This window comes from Anopheles ziemanni, chromosome 3 (assembly GCF_943734765.1).
Source record: "Anopheles ziemanni chromosome 3, idAnoZiCoDA_A2_x.2, whole genome shotgun sequence".
Lineage (NCBI taxonomy): Eukaryota > Metazoa > Arthropoda > Insecta > Diptera > Culicidae > Anopheles > Anopheles ziemanni.
Genome location: NC_080706.1, coordinates 47,229,101 through 47,242,655, shown reverse-complemented (window position 1 = coordinate 47,242,655; position 13,555 = coordinate 47,229,101). Strand labels below are relative to the sequence as shown.

The following is a 13,555-nucleotide window of genomic DNA, read 5'->3' as shown; positions in this document are numbered from 1 at the left end:
GCAACGCAATCAACCTAGGGGTGCGGTATGAGAGGGGCCCACGGGCCCCCCTTATTTCTCAAAACTATAACAAACTCTCTTTTTCGGTAGACCTAGCGCAGTCCGCTCGCTGCGCTCGCTGCGGGCGCGCCGCTGTTTCCAAATCATTCCTTCGGCTAAACTCATTGTTTCATGCTGTCCACCATGTGTGGTATAGTTTGCTTACTAGTAACTTAACATGTAAAAGTATATTAACCCGCATTCAACCTCCACTGGGTGATTAGTTTAAACCGTTATGTTCTTTTAAGCGAACCGTTAGCGTTCAAAAATTCCAAACGAATGCATGTGTCGCGCTTTGCATAGCTTCAGGCGCTAAATGTGAACCAGCAGGAAGAGGAGAATCTAGCCCGGGGCCTCATTTACTCTTTTACCCTGTTAAACCATTTCCGTCGAAACATAATTAAAGTGTTGTAACGTCCGACCGTTATCATAAGGTTCTTATAAGTTATCTGTCATGATGGTGGCTGCGACCACCAGCTGTCATGCACCTGTCATATAAGTGGCTGCGTCCACCACCAGCGATGAAACTGTCAAACAAACGTGGAGGAATAAACTGAACACTCTTGAGTGTGCCTTCGAACAAGAGAGACGTACTTCGGACCTTCGGCTTATTATTATTATAACTGTTCTATTTGTTAAACCTTCGGCTTCGGATTGACTCGTTATAAATTGTTCACCGCACCCAGACTCTACAACTTCAGAAGTGGGATTGCCCAAAAAACTCGCCTTCCAGCGCTTAAACGTGTCGTATGTTGCGCCCTGAGGCATTGTCCATCATGCTCAGCAAAGAAGACCTGGTACGCCGTTTGACCGATTGCGGCATCGACATCCCCGCAACGGCTACCATTTCGCAACTCCGGCAGTTGTATGACTCACTAGTAGGAGAGGAACATGCATCTTTTTCGATCCCTGAGCCCGGTACAACATCCCAGGAGGCTAGAGGTGAGACCGCCATTTTGACTGACTCCATTCCGAGCGATGGCGCCAGCACCATTTTGTACACTGAAAACCACGTGGCGCGTGTCACCACCGAAATGAAGGATGATGATGCAGACCACCTAGTAACACTCGCTGCTTCCAACCTTCCGTGCTCCTCTCACGCCTACCACCCTGCGGGTGCTCCTACCTCCCCGCAACCTACTACTAACGCACAGACCACCGCTCCTGCTGTTATGGTTTCTAATGGAACCACTGAAATGGAAAATCAACTCCGGCTGCTCCAACAGCAGCTACAGCTTGCGGAGCTTCGGCAGAAGATCGCTCTTCTTGAGCCGCCTCGGGTGACCACTGTAAAGGTAAAGGACTGCGAGAGACTAATCGAACCTTTCGATGGAGACAGGAATAGGGATGTCACCGAGTGGTTCACTGATTTGGAACGAGTATTCGTCATTCTTGGCGTACGTGACGCCGACAAGTTCCTGATAACTTACCAGCTTCTCACCGGTGCGGCTTCCGCGATCGCCAAACTATCAGGGGTTTCGTCGTACGAGGCACTAAAGATGGAATTGATCCAGAGCCTCCATGTCGCCCCGACGGTTGAGTCCGTATATCGTCAACTTCGTGCACGACAGTTGCGACCCCAGGAGTCCGCAATTCATTACATGTTGGACATGCAAAGGATTGCCAAACAAATAGTCGTGTCCGAGCAGGAGCTAATCAACATTATTATTGATGGATTGGGAGACCCTTCACTGACTGCAGGCTTGCGCTATGTGACTCCTACCATGGATGACCTGCGCCGACAGCTCAAGTGTTTTGAGGCTGCTCGACTCCAGAAGACCACAAAGGCTGTTTCCGCTGCCCCACAAGTGACTGCCCCTCGTCGTCCGGCGAGTCAGAACAAGCCACCGGAATCAGTCCGGTGCCACAATTGCTCGAGATATGGCCATTATCAGGACAACTGTGACCGTCCCAAGCGTCCTCCGGGTGGATGCTTCCGTTGCTTCAAAACGGGACATCAATATCGTGAATGCCCTGATGCTGTATCCAACGCTGTCGAACATCCCCCTACGACGTCTGATACGATCCACGATCTGATACGAGATGGCCAAATCGACCCTGATCAGGGGGTAAGTGTGACGTTTAACCATCCTTCTCTTCAGTCGGCGCAAACAACTTATGTACGCTCCCTTTTCGATACAGGGAGCCCTGTGAGCTTCATCAAAGATACCATAGTGCCACCTAGCATGCTAGGACCTTATGTTATTTCTGATTATCGCACTCTAGTGAAAGGGTCGCTTTACTCTCGCGGAAAAATCAATTGTACTCTTCAGTTTCGGAACCATACTCTTTCACATATTTTTGACGTCTTACCCAACATCGCGTGGCCAATGATAATAGGCAGGGATTTACTTAAACGTCTTAATGTTTCGCTTATACATTCTCCTTCTCTTATGATTACGAATTCCGAGCCCACTTGTGTACCCCTTCAGCTTCCTGATAAGTTAGAAGATGTTATTCGAAGCATATGTGCGATTCAGGTTGACGACCTTAAAAATGAATTTGATCTAGGGAACACCCTTTCTAAGGCAAGTCGTGCCCTAGTTTCTTCAATTATCACCCATTCTTATCTCGAATTTCATCCAAATAAGCAACCGGCACAGCACTTTATGAAAATTAACCTTACGCATAACACACCCATATTCACGAAACCCCGTCGGCTCTCTTACGGTGAAAGGCAGCAGATCAGGGAAATTGTCGACAAATTGTTAGCCGAAAAGATCATCAGGCCCAGTCATTCTCCTTACGCTTCGGCTCTTGTTTTGGTCCGGAAGAAGAGTGGTGAGGTTCGCATGTGCGTGGACTACAGGCCCCTCAACAAAATCACTGTAAGGGATAACTACCCCTTACCCCTAATCGAAACGTGTTTAGAACATCTATCTGGTAAAAGAATTTTCAGCCTCCTTGACCTCAAGAGCGGCTTTCACCAGGTCCCTATGAGTGAAGAATCTATTCCTTATACTTCATTTGTTACCCCAGACGGACAGTTTGAATATCTTAAGATGCCCTTCGGACTCCGAAATGCTCCATCGGAATTTCAGCGTTTCATTAATTCTGTTCTGAGGGAGTTTATAGATTCTGGTAAAATTACAGTTTATCTTGATGATATTATCATCGCCACCCCGGATTTGGAATCACACCTTGACACACTCCAAGCAGTTTTACGGAAGATTAAGGAACATAACTTAGAGCTCAGATTAGATAAATGTCGATTCGCGCACGAGGAAATTGAATATTTGGGTTACAAAGCTAATTCGTCAGGTATCCAACCTAGTGAGCGACACATTAGGTCCTTAACCAATTACCCGATGCCTACGAATCTCAAACAGCTTAGACGATGTCTGGGTCTCTTCTCGTACTTTAGACGATTTGTTGCCTCCTTCTCGTGTATAGCTAAGCCCATGACTAAATTGCTTCAGAAGGATGAGCCTTTCAATTTCGACTCAGCATGTGTCACCGCTTTTGAAACGATACGTAACAAACTTGTCTGTTCTCCGGTCCTTGCTATTTTTGACCCAAAACGGGAAACGGAACTGCACTGTGATGCTAGTTCGTACGGTTTTGGTGCCGTACTCTTTCAAAAACAGGATGATAACCAGCTCCACCCGATTGCTTTCTTTTCCAAAACTACCTCGAAAGATGAATCCAAATTGCACAGCTACGAACTTGAGACCCTTGCCATCATTTACGCTCTCAAACGCTTCCATACGTATGTCCATGGCTTGCCTATAAAAATCGTCACTGATTGCAACTCCTTGGTGGAGACCCTAAAAAACCGGAATGCATCTGCCAAGATCGCCAGGTGGTCACTATTTTTAGAGGATTACGACTACACCATTTGTCATCGGCCCGGTACCTCCATGCCTCATGTGGACGCTCTCAGTCGCACTGACGCTATTTGTGCTATCAGTGAAAACGATCTTGACTTTCAGCTTCAGGTTGTCCAATCTCGTGACCCTACTATCAAATCTCTCAAACATCGTTTAGAACATGAAGAGGTGGAGGGGTTCGTGCTGCAGGATGGGCTAGTTTTCCGTCAATCGCCTGACGGAACCCATCAATTGTATGTTCCTGTTGACCTGGCGGACAACGTTGTTAGATGCACTCACGAGCGTATAGGACACCTCGGTGTTAACAAAACCTTCAGCAAATTAAGGCAGCATTACTGGTTCCCTCATATGAAACCTACGGTAGAACGATTCTTAAAAAACTGTTTGAAGTGTATAGTTTATTCTGCTCCTTCTAAAACCAGTAACCGTAAATTATATAGCATCCCCAAGGCACCCGTGCCTTTCGATACCCTACATATCGATCATCTTGGTCCCCTTCCCCTATCCCACAAACGGAAACGTTATATTCTGGTCGTCATAGATGCATTTACGAAATTCACGAAATTATACCCTACCGCTACCACCAACTCCCAGGAAGTTTGTTCTGCTCTTACACAATATATGTCATACTATAGCCGTCCTAAACGAATCATAAGCGATAGGGCCACTTGTTTCACTTCCTCCCTTTTCGAAGATTTCCTTGAATCGCATTGCATAAATCACGTTCTAAACGCGACAAGTTCCCCTCAAGCTAATGGGCAAGTGGAACGTGTCAATAGAGTATTACGTCCCATCCTGAGTAAATTGAGCAATGCTCCTGATCACAACAATTGGGTATCACAACTACGGTTGGCAGAATACGCCCTTAACAATACAGTCCACGCATCTACGAACTTCTGTCCCTCCGCATTATTATTCGGTACCGAACAAAGAGGTGAAGTCCCAGACGAATTATCAGAATATTTGGAAAGCAAATCAGATCAAACCCCTAGAGATTTAGAGACCACGCGAGCCGAAGCGTTAGTTAACATAGAGGAGTCCCAGCGGAAGAATGAGGAATACTTCAACAAAACCCATAAGCCTCCCCTACGTTATGAACCGGGTGATTTGGTGGCTGTCCGTTATGTTGACACAAGTGAAGGCGGCAACAAGAAACTGCAAGCCAAGTACCGAGGACCATATACTATTCATAAAGTTTTGCCACATGATAGGTATGTCGTTCGTGATGTTGACGGATGTCAACTTACACAGCTGCCCTACGATGGGGTATTAGAAGCGTCTAAACTTAAACGCTGGACTGAATCTCCTTCTTAGGAAATTGAGGACAATTTCGAATTTTGTCAGGATAGCCGAGCTGTAACGTCCGACCGTTATCATAAGGTTCTTATAAGTTATCTGTCATGATGGTGGCTGCGACCACCAGCTGTCATGCACCTGTCATATAAGTGGCTGCGTCCACCACCAGCGATGAAACTGTCAAACAAACGTGGAGGAATAAACTGAACACTCTTGAGTGTGCCTTCGAACAAGAGAGACGTACTTCGGACCTTCGGCTTATTATTATTATAACTGTTCTATTTGTTAAACCTTCGGCTTCGGATTGACTCGTTATAAATTGTTCACCGCACCCAGACTCTACAGTGTGTTATCTTTTACTCGTTTTGGACAAATATTTTCAAATATTTTCATGTTTGAAGTTACAATTTCTACATTCGAAAGTATGCTATTCCTAAGACAACACTACCTATTTTACACATCCTTGGCACGCGTTGCTATGTTTTGGTTGTCAAACAATGTTAAATCTTCGTACGCTGTGCCAACTGCAGTTTTCCAACGGAATTTTTCGAGCGCGCTTTGGCGATTATGCTCGTCGTTGAGTGGTAGAATCCATTCTGTTTCATTCGTACAAAATTAACCTTTTTGACTTCTAGTTGTGCAACATGTCGCAAAGTGATCGTGTAACGGATTTAATCATGCATTACTACATGGAACATGGCCGCAATCGGGATTTGGAAAAGTACCTACGCTTGCGGCGTATGTCGAATGCGACGCGTTCTTCCAGCGACGGAAGCCTTCCGGGGCTGGACGAATTGCAGCGGAAGGTAGCAGGAGGCTCGAACCGTTCCGGATTGGGAAAATCGATGGAAAACCTGTCAACGCTCCGAAAGAAAGCAGAGCAGCAGGAGCTAATTGAGGGCGAAAAGTCGCTACGGAACGCGTCCGCCGAAAGCGCGAAGGTTGCTAACAAATCAACGGAGCAGCCCGGCGACAAAGGAGGCCCTGCTTCGGACGCTAAGGGAGTGACTGTTAAGGAAAAGAAGACCGAGCAGAAGAGTGGAAGAAACTTTAATTTCAATCTGGAATCAGTTATTGAAATAAATCTTCCACCTCCATCAAACATCACGATGACGACACCAGCGATGACCTCCGCGATTCCACCTATTATGTATATGCAACCAGCAGCATTGCCGCCTCAGATGCCATCCATTGGAAAAGAAGAACCGGCGCGAATTGTCGTGCACGAAAACAGTACCCAGACGGCTACTACTGAAGATGACCCAATACGGCCGGTTGTCAAAGCACAAGCTCCGGCGACTGGTGAGGAAACACTGGATAGCCTGAAGGATATATCTCCCGTTAGCAGCATTGCTTCAAACAAACAGAAACTGGAATGGGATTCCCTCGGTGACATCGGATACGATTCGAGCGAGCGTTTGCAGCTCTGCGGTGCGGCCGATCTCAATGAAACGGAGAAACGTTGCTTGCAACGATACTTTGCCCGCAAGGGTCTCAACTTCGATCGGAGCGTTGTTGTCGTTCGTCAGCGCGAGGAAAAGGATAAGAAATCGCGTCCAGAAGATGATGGGTCAATTATGCTTCAAAAACCTGGCGCACAGAGTACCCCGAAGCCTCTACAGCCTTTGGCCAAGAGCCGTGAGGAGGCACAAAAATCTACTCAAACTTCCCTTCGTGCGCGCGTTGTTGAATCGCGGGGAATTCAAGCGTCTGATTGTAATACCGAAAGCGAAAGAAGCGACCACCACCCATATAGAGAGGACAAAGCCGTGGGGACGGCGGAAAGCTATACCCTTGCGTCAGTTGATGCGGCTGAAAGTTTTGAGTTCTTTTCACCTTCGGTTCCGGCGACAGAGAATAACACCCCATCCGGTGCCGCTTCCGTTTCAACTCCAGTACATTCATCATCGACGGCTTCGTCCTCGACGGGGAATAACAGTGCCCCGCTGGATGTTGGTAACCGCTCCCAACGGCCAACCTTTGACGACGAGGTAAAGCTCGGACTGACACTGTATAATTCCATCTGTGAACTTCAAAGCATGCCAACAGGTGTGAAGGAAAGTTTGATCGATAAAATATTTCGTAAACTTTCGCGCCACGATCCGAAAAAGAGGACACGCGAGCAACTACTGCACGACTATGCTGAATCCGTCCGGAAGCGCTATGAAAAGGAGGCCAGCAAACGGGGACAGGTGGAGGAAAATGTGTATGATGATGTGGGAACTTCCGGAGATAAGGCCGAAAAGAGCGAGGAAAGTGTTCAGCAGGATCGAAGTTGCGGTGCGGAGGTAGAGGTCATTGAGGAAACTAAAAGCCCTGAAGCAATTGCTGGAAGTGTAGATGTATCGGTCGGTTCAGTGAAAGGATCGTCTAGCGGTTCAAATGAGGCCAAAAATGTACGTCATGATTCTACGGTCCGCGAACATGGTTCAATGGAGATTTCCTCCCACCAAACGGGATCGTCATTGGTGGAATCGATCGGTACGACGAAAGAGAATATTCCTAGGAAGCTCTCGGCCCCCGAGGCGCGAGACCGGCGGGTTAGAAAAGCGATGCAGGAGTACTTAAAACCGATGACACATTCCGAGGTTGAATATGAAAATTTACGCGATCTAAAGCGACTTAACCAACAGCGATCGAATGAACCACAGCTGGCGCAAATCGATCGGGCCATTGAGCAGTTGCTGGTGAAGAAGATGTTACTTCTTAATACAGGGGAATCTGCACCGGCGGTACCGGTAAAAGATCCCGTCCGAGTAGAGCTCTTGCCCAAGCAATTGCCTAGTGAACGTAGCGGGACATCGGATTACACATCTGTTCATGAGGCCATTTCGGTAAACAGTACCGCAAAAGAGAGTAGTTCCGGCTGGAATTCCCACTATCATATGGCAAAAGCATTGAAAAACCGGTCTAAGCTGGAAACACCGACGGCGGACACTCCTAGCCCGGCATCCGACGTCAGTATTCCGACGTTCATCAAGCAGAAGAAGGAAAAGTTTGTCGAAAATTACGATCAGGTGCGTCAGCGCAGAGCGTTCGAGGAACAGAACCACATTTATACCCGCCCGTACAGCAGTAGCGGCCAAAGGAATGGTGCTAAACGTCGGCCGCAGGAGAAGGAAAACCACAACTTCGGAAAGGATAAATACGTGTTGAGCAAGCTGTCCAAAGGCACGGGTAACGACAGAAGAGCTCCATCGTCTTCGAACAATTCCATCATGTCACCGCAATTCATTTCGTCGGATTCCATCTCCATCCCGGTCGTGACGACATTGACCAACACAACGACCACGCACCATTACGATATCAAATCCAGACGGCCATCGCCTCCGATTGCCACCGGGCGTACGGCGGGTACTCAAACGACTGATTCCATTCTGCGTACGAAGCCAATATTTGGAGAACCGAAACCGAAAACGAACTCAGCAACGGCTGCCGTCCAGGTTCCCTCAACTATCGATGTAAGGCCGATAAAGGACCATGCGTATCCAGTGACCCAATGCCATTGCCCTTGCGGGCAACTTCAGCAAAGAGCAAGCATTGGAGTGCGAACGGAAATGGATAACAATAGTGGCGTGCGCCGTAGAACGGAAATAATCGACGGAACTGGGGGAGGGCGGCAAGACAAACAGGCCCAAACGCAACCCTCGTCCATTGCGTACGTCATAACATTTGAAGGTGGCATGCAGCGCAAACCGTCAGCCGCTGCTCCAACACCTACGCCATCGCCACGATCTTCCAGTGTAAGCAGCAACGATGAAAGCGATCCAGAGAATGGGAAAGATAAGGATTCAGAAAAGATGTTAACATTGCGTGAACAGTTTCGTCGTTCGTGCCCGGCCACTCTGAGCAAGATCGAGCAGCGGCGCCAGTGCATCAATGAGCTGAACAAGCTGCGTAGTAAGCGGAACCAGCAGCGGCAGCGCCTGTTGCTGCTGACTTCGGACGATTCGCTACGCAAAACGAGTTCAATGGGACGAGGAAAACTACCACCACCTCCGTTGAGCCAGCGACGTGTCTTTGCCTCGACCCGTGCCATGCGGGAAAGCACGCGACAAAAGGTACGGAATCTTCCCGAGGTTCAAAGAAAAAAGGAGATCGAGCGATTTAACAACCTAAAACGTAAAAATCGGATTATGAAGGATGTTTACAATAAGGTATGAGAACACCAGAACGATTTCGAAAAGGCAACATAACGTCTAATGAACACTTTTTACTTTTGCTTCAGAACTTACAACGGAAAGTGCTGCGCGGTCAAGTTGATCTATCCAACAGCGTTCGAGTGATTCAAGATTAGGTAGCTGAAACCGGAGCCCGAAATATTGGCGATAGTATATAAGTTACATACATGCATTTACACTCCAATAAAATGATATCTTAAATAAAATGGTTGAATAAAATAGCGTTTTTACAAAATATTTTATCCTCGTAACGTTCCCTTTTTTTCACAGGACATATGCTAAACTTCGTTTGATTTTTAACTGAAATATTTCACGAAAACTGAACTGAAATTAACCGGTTCGAACCGTTAATGTAAAAGGTTTGATAAGATACCACACATATTTTCCCCAATTTTATGTAAAGTTTAATTAAGCATAAACATTTACAGTAAGAGTATAATTGTAACAAAATTCTGCCAGATAAACTAAAATAATCGTCGTTTAAAAAAACAAGGTCTTTATGGTCATTACACCTTCGCTTCAACAACCTTCCGATACTTGAAAAGTCACATGACAGATACGCGAAAAAGAAGTAGCGAAAGAAAAAATATTCCGAGCCAGCTCGCAGTCACTTGTGTGCCGTCGTTCTTCGTTTATCGTACAACTCCGTGTGGCCGTACTTGGTAAGCGACCGTGCTACGGTGTTGGCAGTATTAACCAGAGTTCATTGGTGAGCAAAGTCTACCATCTTTAGGCCGACAGCTTTTCCGCCCATTATCATTTTTGTCGGGCTAACGCTTGGAACATTGTGTCTCGTTTTTCTTTTTTAGTAGCAGTACCGTACACACAGCAGCCGCCCCAGCAAGGAGGAAGCAGTAACGATGTCGACGATGTACAATAAAACCCTATCGGCCCACCAGGCCCACAAGGAGCACGTCCTGGCCGTGTCGCGCGATTTCATCTCCCAGCCACGTTTGAGTGAGTAGAGTAATTTTAATTCGTTGAAATACCCGCAGGATGTAAAATTGCGGGTTACTCTGATCGCCATTGGGCTCAAATGTCGGTCATGTGACGGCACTGTGTTGTGGGAAAAGAAGTGTTTTTTTGCAAACGTTATGCACGTTAAACATGTGTAAACTCGATTGAATTTGTTATAATTAACTACACGAGGCTGAAATCGATACTAGAAATCGATTTTATTATTATTTTTTTATTTTTAAATTCCTGGTCACAAGTGATGTGAAAAACTTACTGTTCTGACTTCAAGCGTTTTACCCCTAGCGAAAATATAGTCCCTTTAAATTCATCCATTTGCTGAACCATTTGGGGTTTGGGAAATGGTGGTATTTTAGTAAAAACGTAAATAAATTTCTATGCCATTTTGGAAATTCTGTTTTGATGTCACATGACTGTCAAAACACCTGACTACTACGACCGAACATACACACGCTCGCGCAATGGCGTTGATAATAGCGCCGCTTACTACTACAGTCAGCTGGTTGCTGGACGGATCTCTCTTTCTTTCCTTCGCAGTGTTTACACAAAGTGTGCGATAGCGCAATGGCCGCCAGGCTATTTGATGCAAAAATTAAAGCACCCTTTGGATGTTCTGTTATGCTTCGTAAAAATTAAATTCCTGTGATTTTAATGCAGTTGGTGGTACACGATGTTGCTTGTCCGTCCACATGAGAGTATACTGCAACTGCTGTTCCAATGAACTCCATTTATCACATGTTGATGTTACGTAAACGAAATGGAAAGATATGGCCGGGTGAAGCAATTTCATTGATTGAATGGTGCATGTAAATCGTTTTATATTGTTCAATGTTTTAAAACATTGATATGAAGCATCTATCTGTCCTCTTCATTACTCACTTTTCTTGTTTGTTTGCTTTCGTGCAGTCTACAAAACCGTCTCCGGTGTCAACGGACCGCTGGTCATCCTTGATGAGGTGAAGTTCCCGAAGTTTGCCGAAATCGTCCAGCTGCGGTTGGCCGATGGCACCATCCGCTCCGGTCAGGTGCTGGAAGTGAGCGGCTCCAAGGCCGTCGTCCAGGTGTTCGAGGGTACGTCCGGTATCGATGCGAAGAACACCGTGTGCGAGTTCACCGGCGATATTCTGCGCACCCCAGTGTCGGAAGACATGTTGGGTCGTGTATTCAACGGATCCGGCAAGCCGATCGACAAGGGTCCGCCAATTCTGGCCGAAGATTTCCTTGACATTCAGGTACGTGTGACTAGGAAACTGGCATTCATGAAACGATGTGAACTAATGTGTATTCTTTGCCGTCGGTTTCGTCCTGCAGGGTCAACCCATCAATCCGTGGTCTCGTATTTACCCGGAGGAAATGATCCAAACCGGTATCTCCGCCATCGACGTGATGAACTCGATTGCCCGTGGACAGAAGATTCCGATCTTCTCGGCTGCTGGTCTGCCGCACAATGAAATTGCCGCTCAAATTTGTCGTCAGGCCGGTCTGGTCAAGCAGAGTGGCAAGTCGGTGCTGGACGAGCACGAGGACAACTTTGCCATCGTGTTCGCCGCCATGGGTGTGAACATGGAGACGGCCCGTTTCTTCAAGCAGGACTTCGAGGAGAACGGCTCCATGGAGAACGTGTGTCTCTTCCTCAATCTGGCCAACGATCCCACCATCGAGCGTATCATTACGCCCCGTCTGGCCCTTACCGCCGCCGAGTTCCTCGCCTACCAGTGCGAGAAGCACGTGCTCGTCATCCTTACCGACATGTCCTCGTACGCCGAGGCTCTGCGTGAGGTGTCCGCTGCCCGTGAGGAGGTGCCCGGACGTCGTGGTTTCCCTGGTTACATGTACACCGATTTGGCCACCATCTACGAGCGTGCTGGACGTGTCGAAGGCCGCAACGGTTCGATTACCCAGATCCCCATTCTTACTATGCCGAACGACGACATTACTCATCCCATTCCCGATTTGACCGGTTACATTACCGAGGGTCAGATCTACGTCGACCGTCAGCTGCACAACCGACAGATCTACCCGCCGGTCAACGTGTTGCCGTCGCTGTCGCGTTTGATGAAGTCCGCCATTGGTGAGGGCATGACGCGCAAGGACCACTCGGACGTGTCCAACCAGCTGTACGCTTGCTACGCCATCGGCAAGGACGTGCAGGCCATGAAGGCCGTCGTCGGCGAGGAGGCCCTTACGCCGGACGATCTGCTCTACCTGGAGTTCCTGACCAAGTTCGAGAAGAACTTCATCTCGCAGGGTAACTACGAGAACCGCACCGTATTCGAGTCGCTGGACATCGGCTGGCAGCTGCTGCGTATCTTCCCCAAGGAGATGCTCAAGCGTATCCCGGCCTCGATCCTGGCCGAGTTCTACCCGCGCGACTCTCGTCACTAAACCGCGACCCCCCGCTCCCCTTTGCCGGTGGGTGGAGATGGATGATGTTCGTTCGTCGTTTGCTAGCACTTCTTCTGTAAGGTAGATATTACTACAAACATCCTTTCGGTTTGTTTGCGTCCCTTTTTATCTTGTCTGTTGTGTAAATAGTGGATTGGGAATCGAGAAGAAACACAAATTAAAAATTAATGTAATATCCATTTAAAGCATTCCTTTTGTGACTTTACGATCATCCAATGGATCGTTTCTTGTCTAAACGGTGGGTTACGTTTCTTAGCAAATTTGCCACCTTAATATTGTGAACAGCTCAGCGTGTGACCGTTTGGTGCGGATTAAATCTTAAAAAAGAAAGCTACGTGTGTGTGTGTGTCTATGCTCCTAGGAATGGGCTTTGGTAATCGAAAATACTGCTAGAGATTGCGACACGAGATAATACTTTTTAAAAACACTTCCATTTCGATGGGCTTGACGAAATTTTGGTATATCGGCCATGTGCACCTTGAAACACAATCCTCTTTCTTAGTTGAAAAAGTCTCCCACACGAATCGCGTGTGATCGCCCTCGCAGAAGATTCGGCCACCCCGTGGGGGTCTCGGGGTTCCCTCTTGCGCGCACGGGAGGGATACAGAACCATCCAAATCCAAGCCAAGCCAACGGAAGGGAAAACAACCAACATCTAAACACGACACGACACGACGATGACAACGATCGCTATACGACGAAGGAAGAGAAAAGTCTTCAAAACGCAACGGAACCCCCTGAGCCTGACGGACACGTGGTCGAATCGTTTGGGGTGTGCGTCTCGTAATGTATGAACCGGCGGATGCGCGCAGATCGCAAACAGCATCC

At 47.5% G+C, this 13,555-nt stretch overlaps 2 protein-coding genes across 2 annotated transcripts; both read left to right on the top strand.

Annotated features, from left to right (window-relative positions):
- The first annotated feature begins 5,714 nt into the window (after positions 1 to 5,714).
- Positions 5,715 to 9,462, top strand: LOC131286092 (centrosome-associated protein Alms1a-like). Its single transcript, XM_058314957.1, has 2 exons — positions 5,715 to 9,322; positions 9,394 to 9,462. The coding sequence occupies exons 1-2, from the start codon at positions 5,810 to 5,812 to the stop codon at positions 9,460 to 9,462; spliced, it is 3,582 nt and encodes a 1,193-aa protein (XP_058170940.1). The 5' UTR covers positions 5,715 to 5,809.
- A 464-nt stretch (positions 9,463 to 9,926) lies between these two features.
- LOC131288019 (V-type proton ATPase subunit B) lies at positions 9,927 to 12,918 on the top strand. Its single transcript, XM_058317116.1, has 4 exons — positions 9,927 to 10,055; positions 10,156 to 10,303; positions 11,228 to 11,553; positions 11,633 to 12,918. The coding sequence occupies exons 2-4, from the start codon at positions 10,207 to 10,209 to the stop codon at positions 12,704 to 12,706; spliced, it is 1,497 nt and encodes a 498-aa protein (XP_058173099.1). The 5' UTR covers positions 9,927 to 10,055; positions 10,156 to 10,206; the 3' UTR covers positions 12,707 to 12,918.
- Positions 12,919 to 13,555: the final 637 nt, after the last annotated feature.

Excerpts from the sequence above, each read along its gene's own strand:
- LOC131288019 (XM_058317116.1), top strand. The coding sequence starts at position 10,207 with ATGTCGACGATGTACAATAAAACCCTATCGGCCCACCAGGCCCACAAG. Across the intron at positions 10,304-11,227 it reads CATCTCCCAGCCACGTTTGA|TCTACAAAACCGTCTCCGGT; the intron begins GTGAGTAGAGTA and ends GCTTTCGTGCAG. Across the intron at positions 11,554-11,632 it reads AAGATTTCCTTGACATTCAG|GGTCAACCCATCAATCCGTG; the intron begins GTACGTGTGACT and ends TTCGTCCTGCAG.
- LOC131286092 (XM_058314957.1), top strand. The coding sequence starts at position 5,810 with ATGTCGCAAAGTGATCGTGTAACGGATTTAATCATGCATTACTACATG. Across the intron at positions 9,323-9,393 it reads TGAAGGATGTTTACAATAAG|AACTTACAACGGAAAGTGCT; the intron begins GTATGAGAACAC and ends CTTTTGCTTCAG.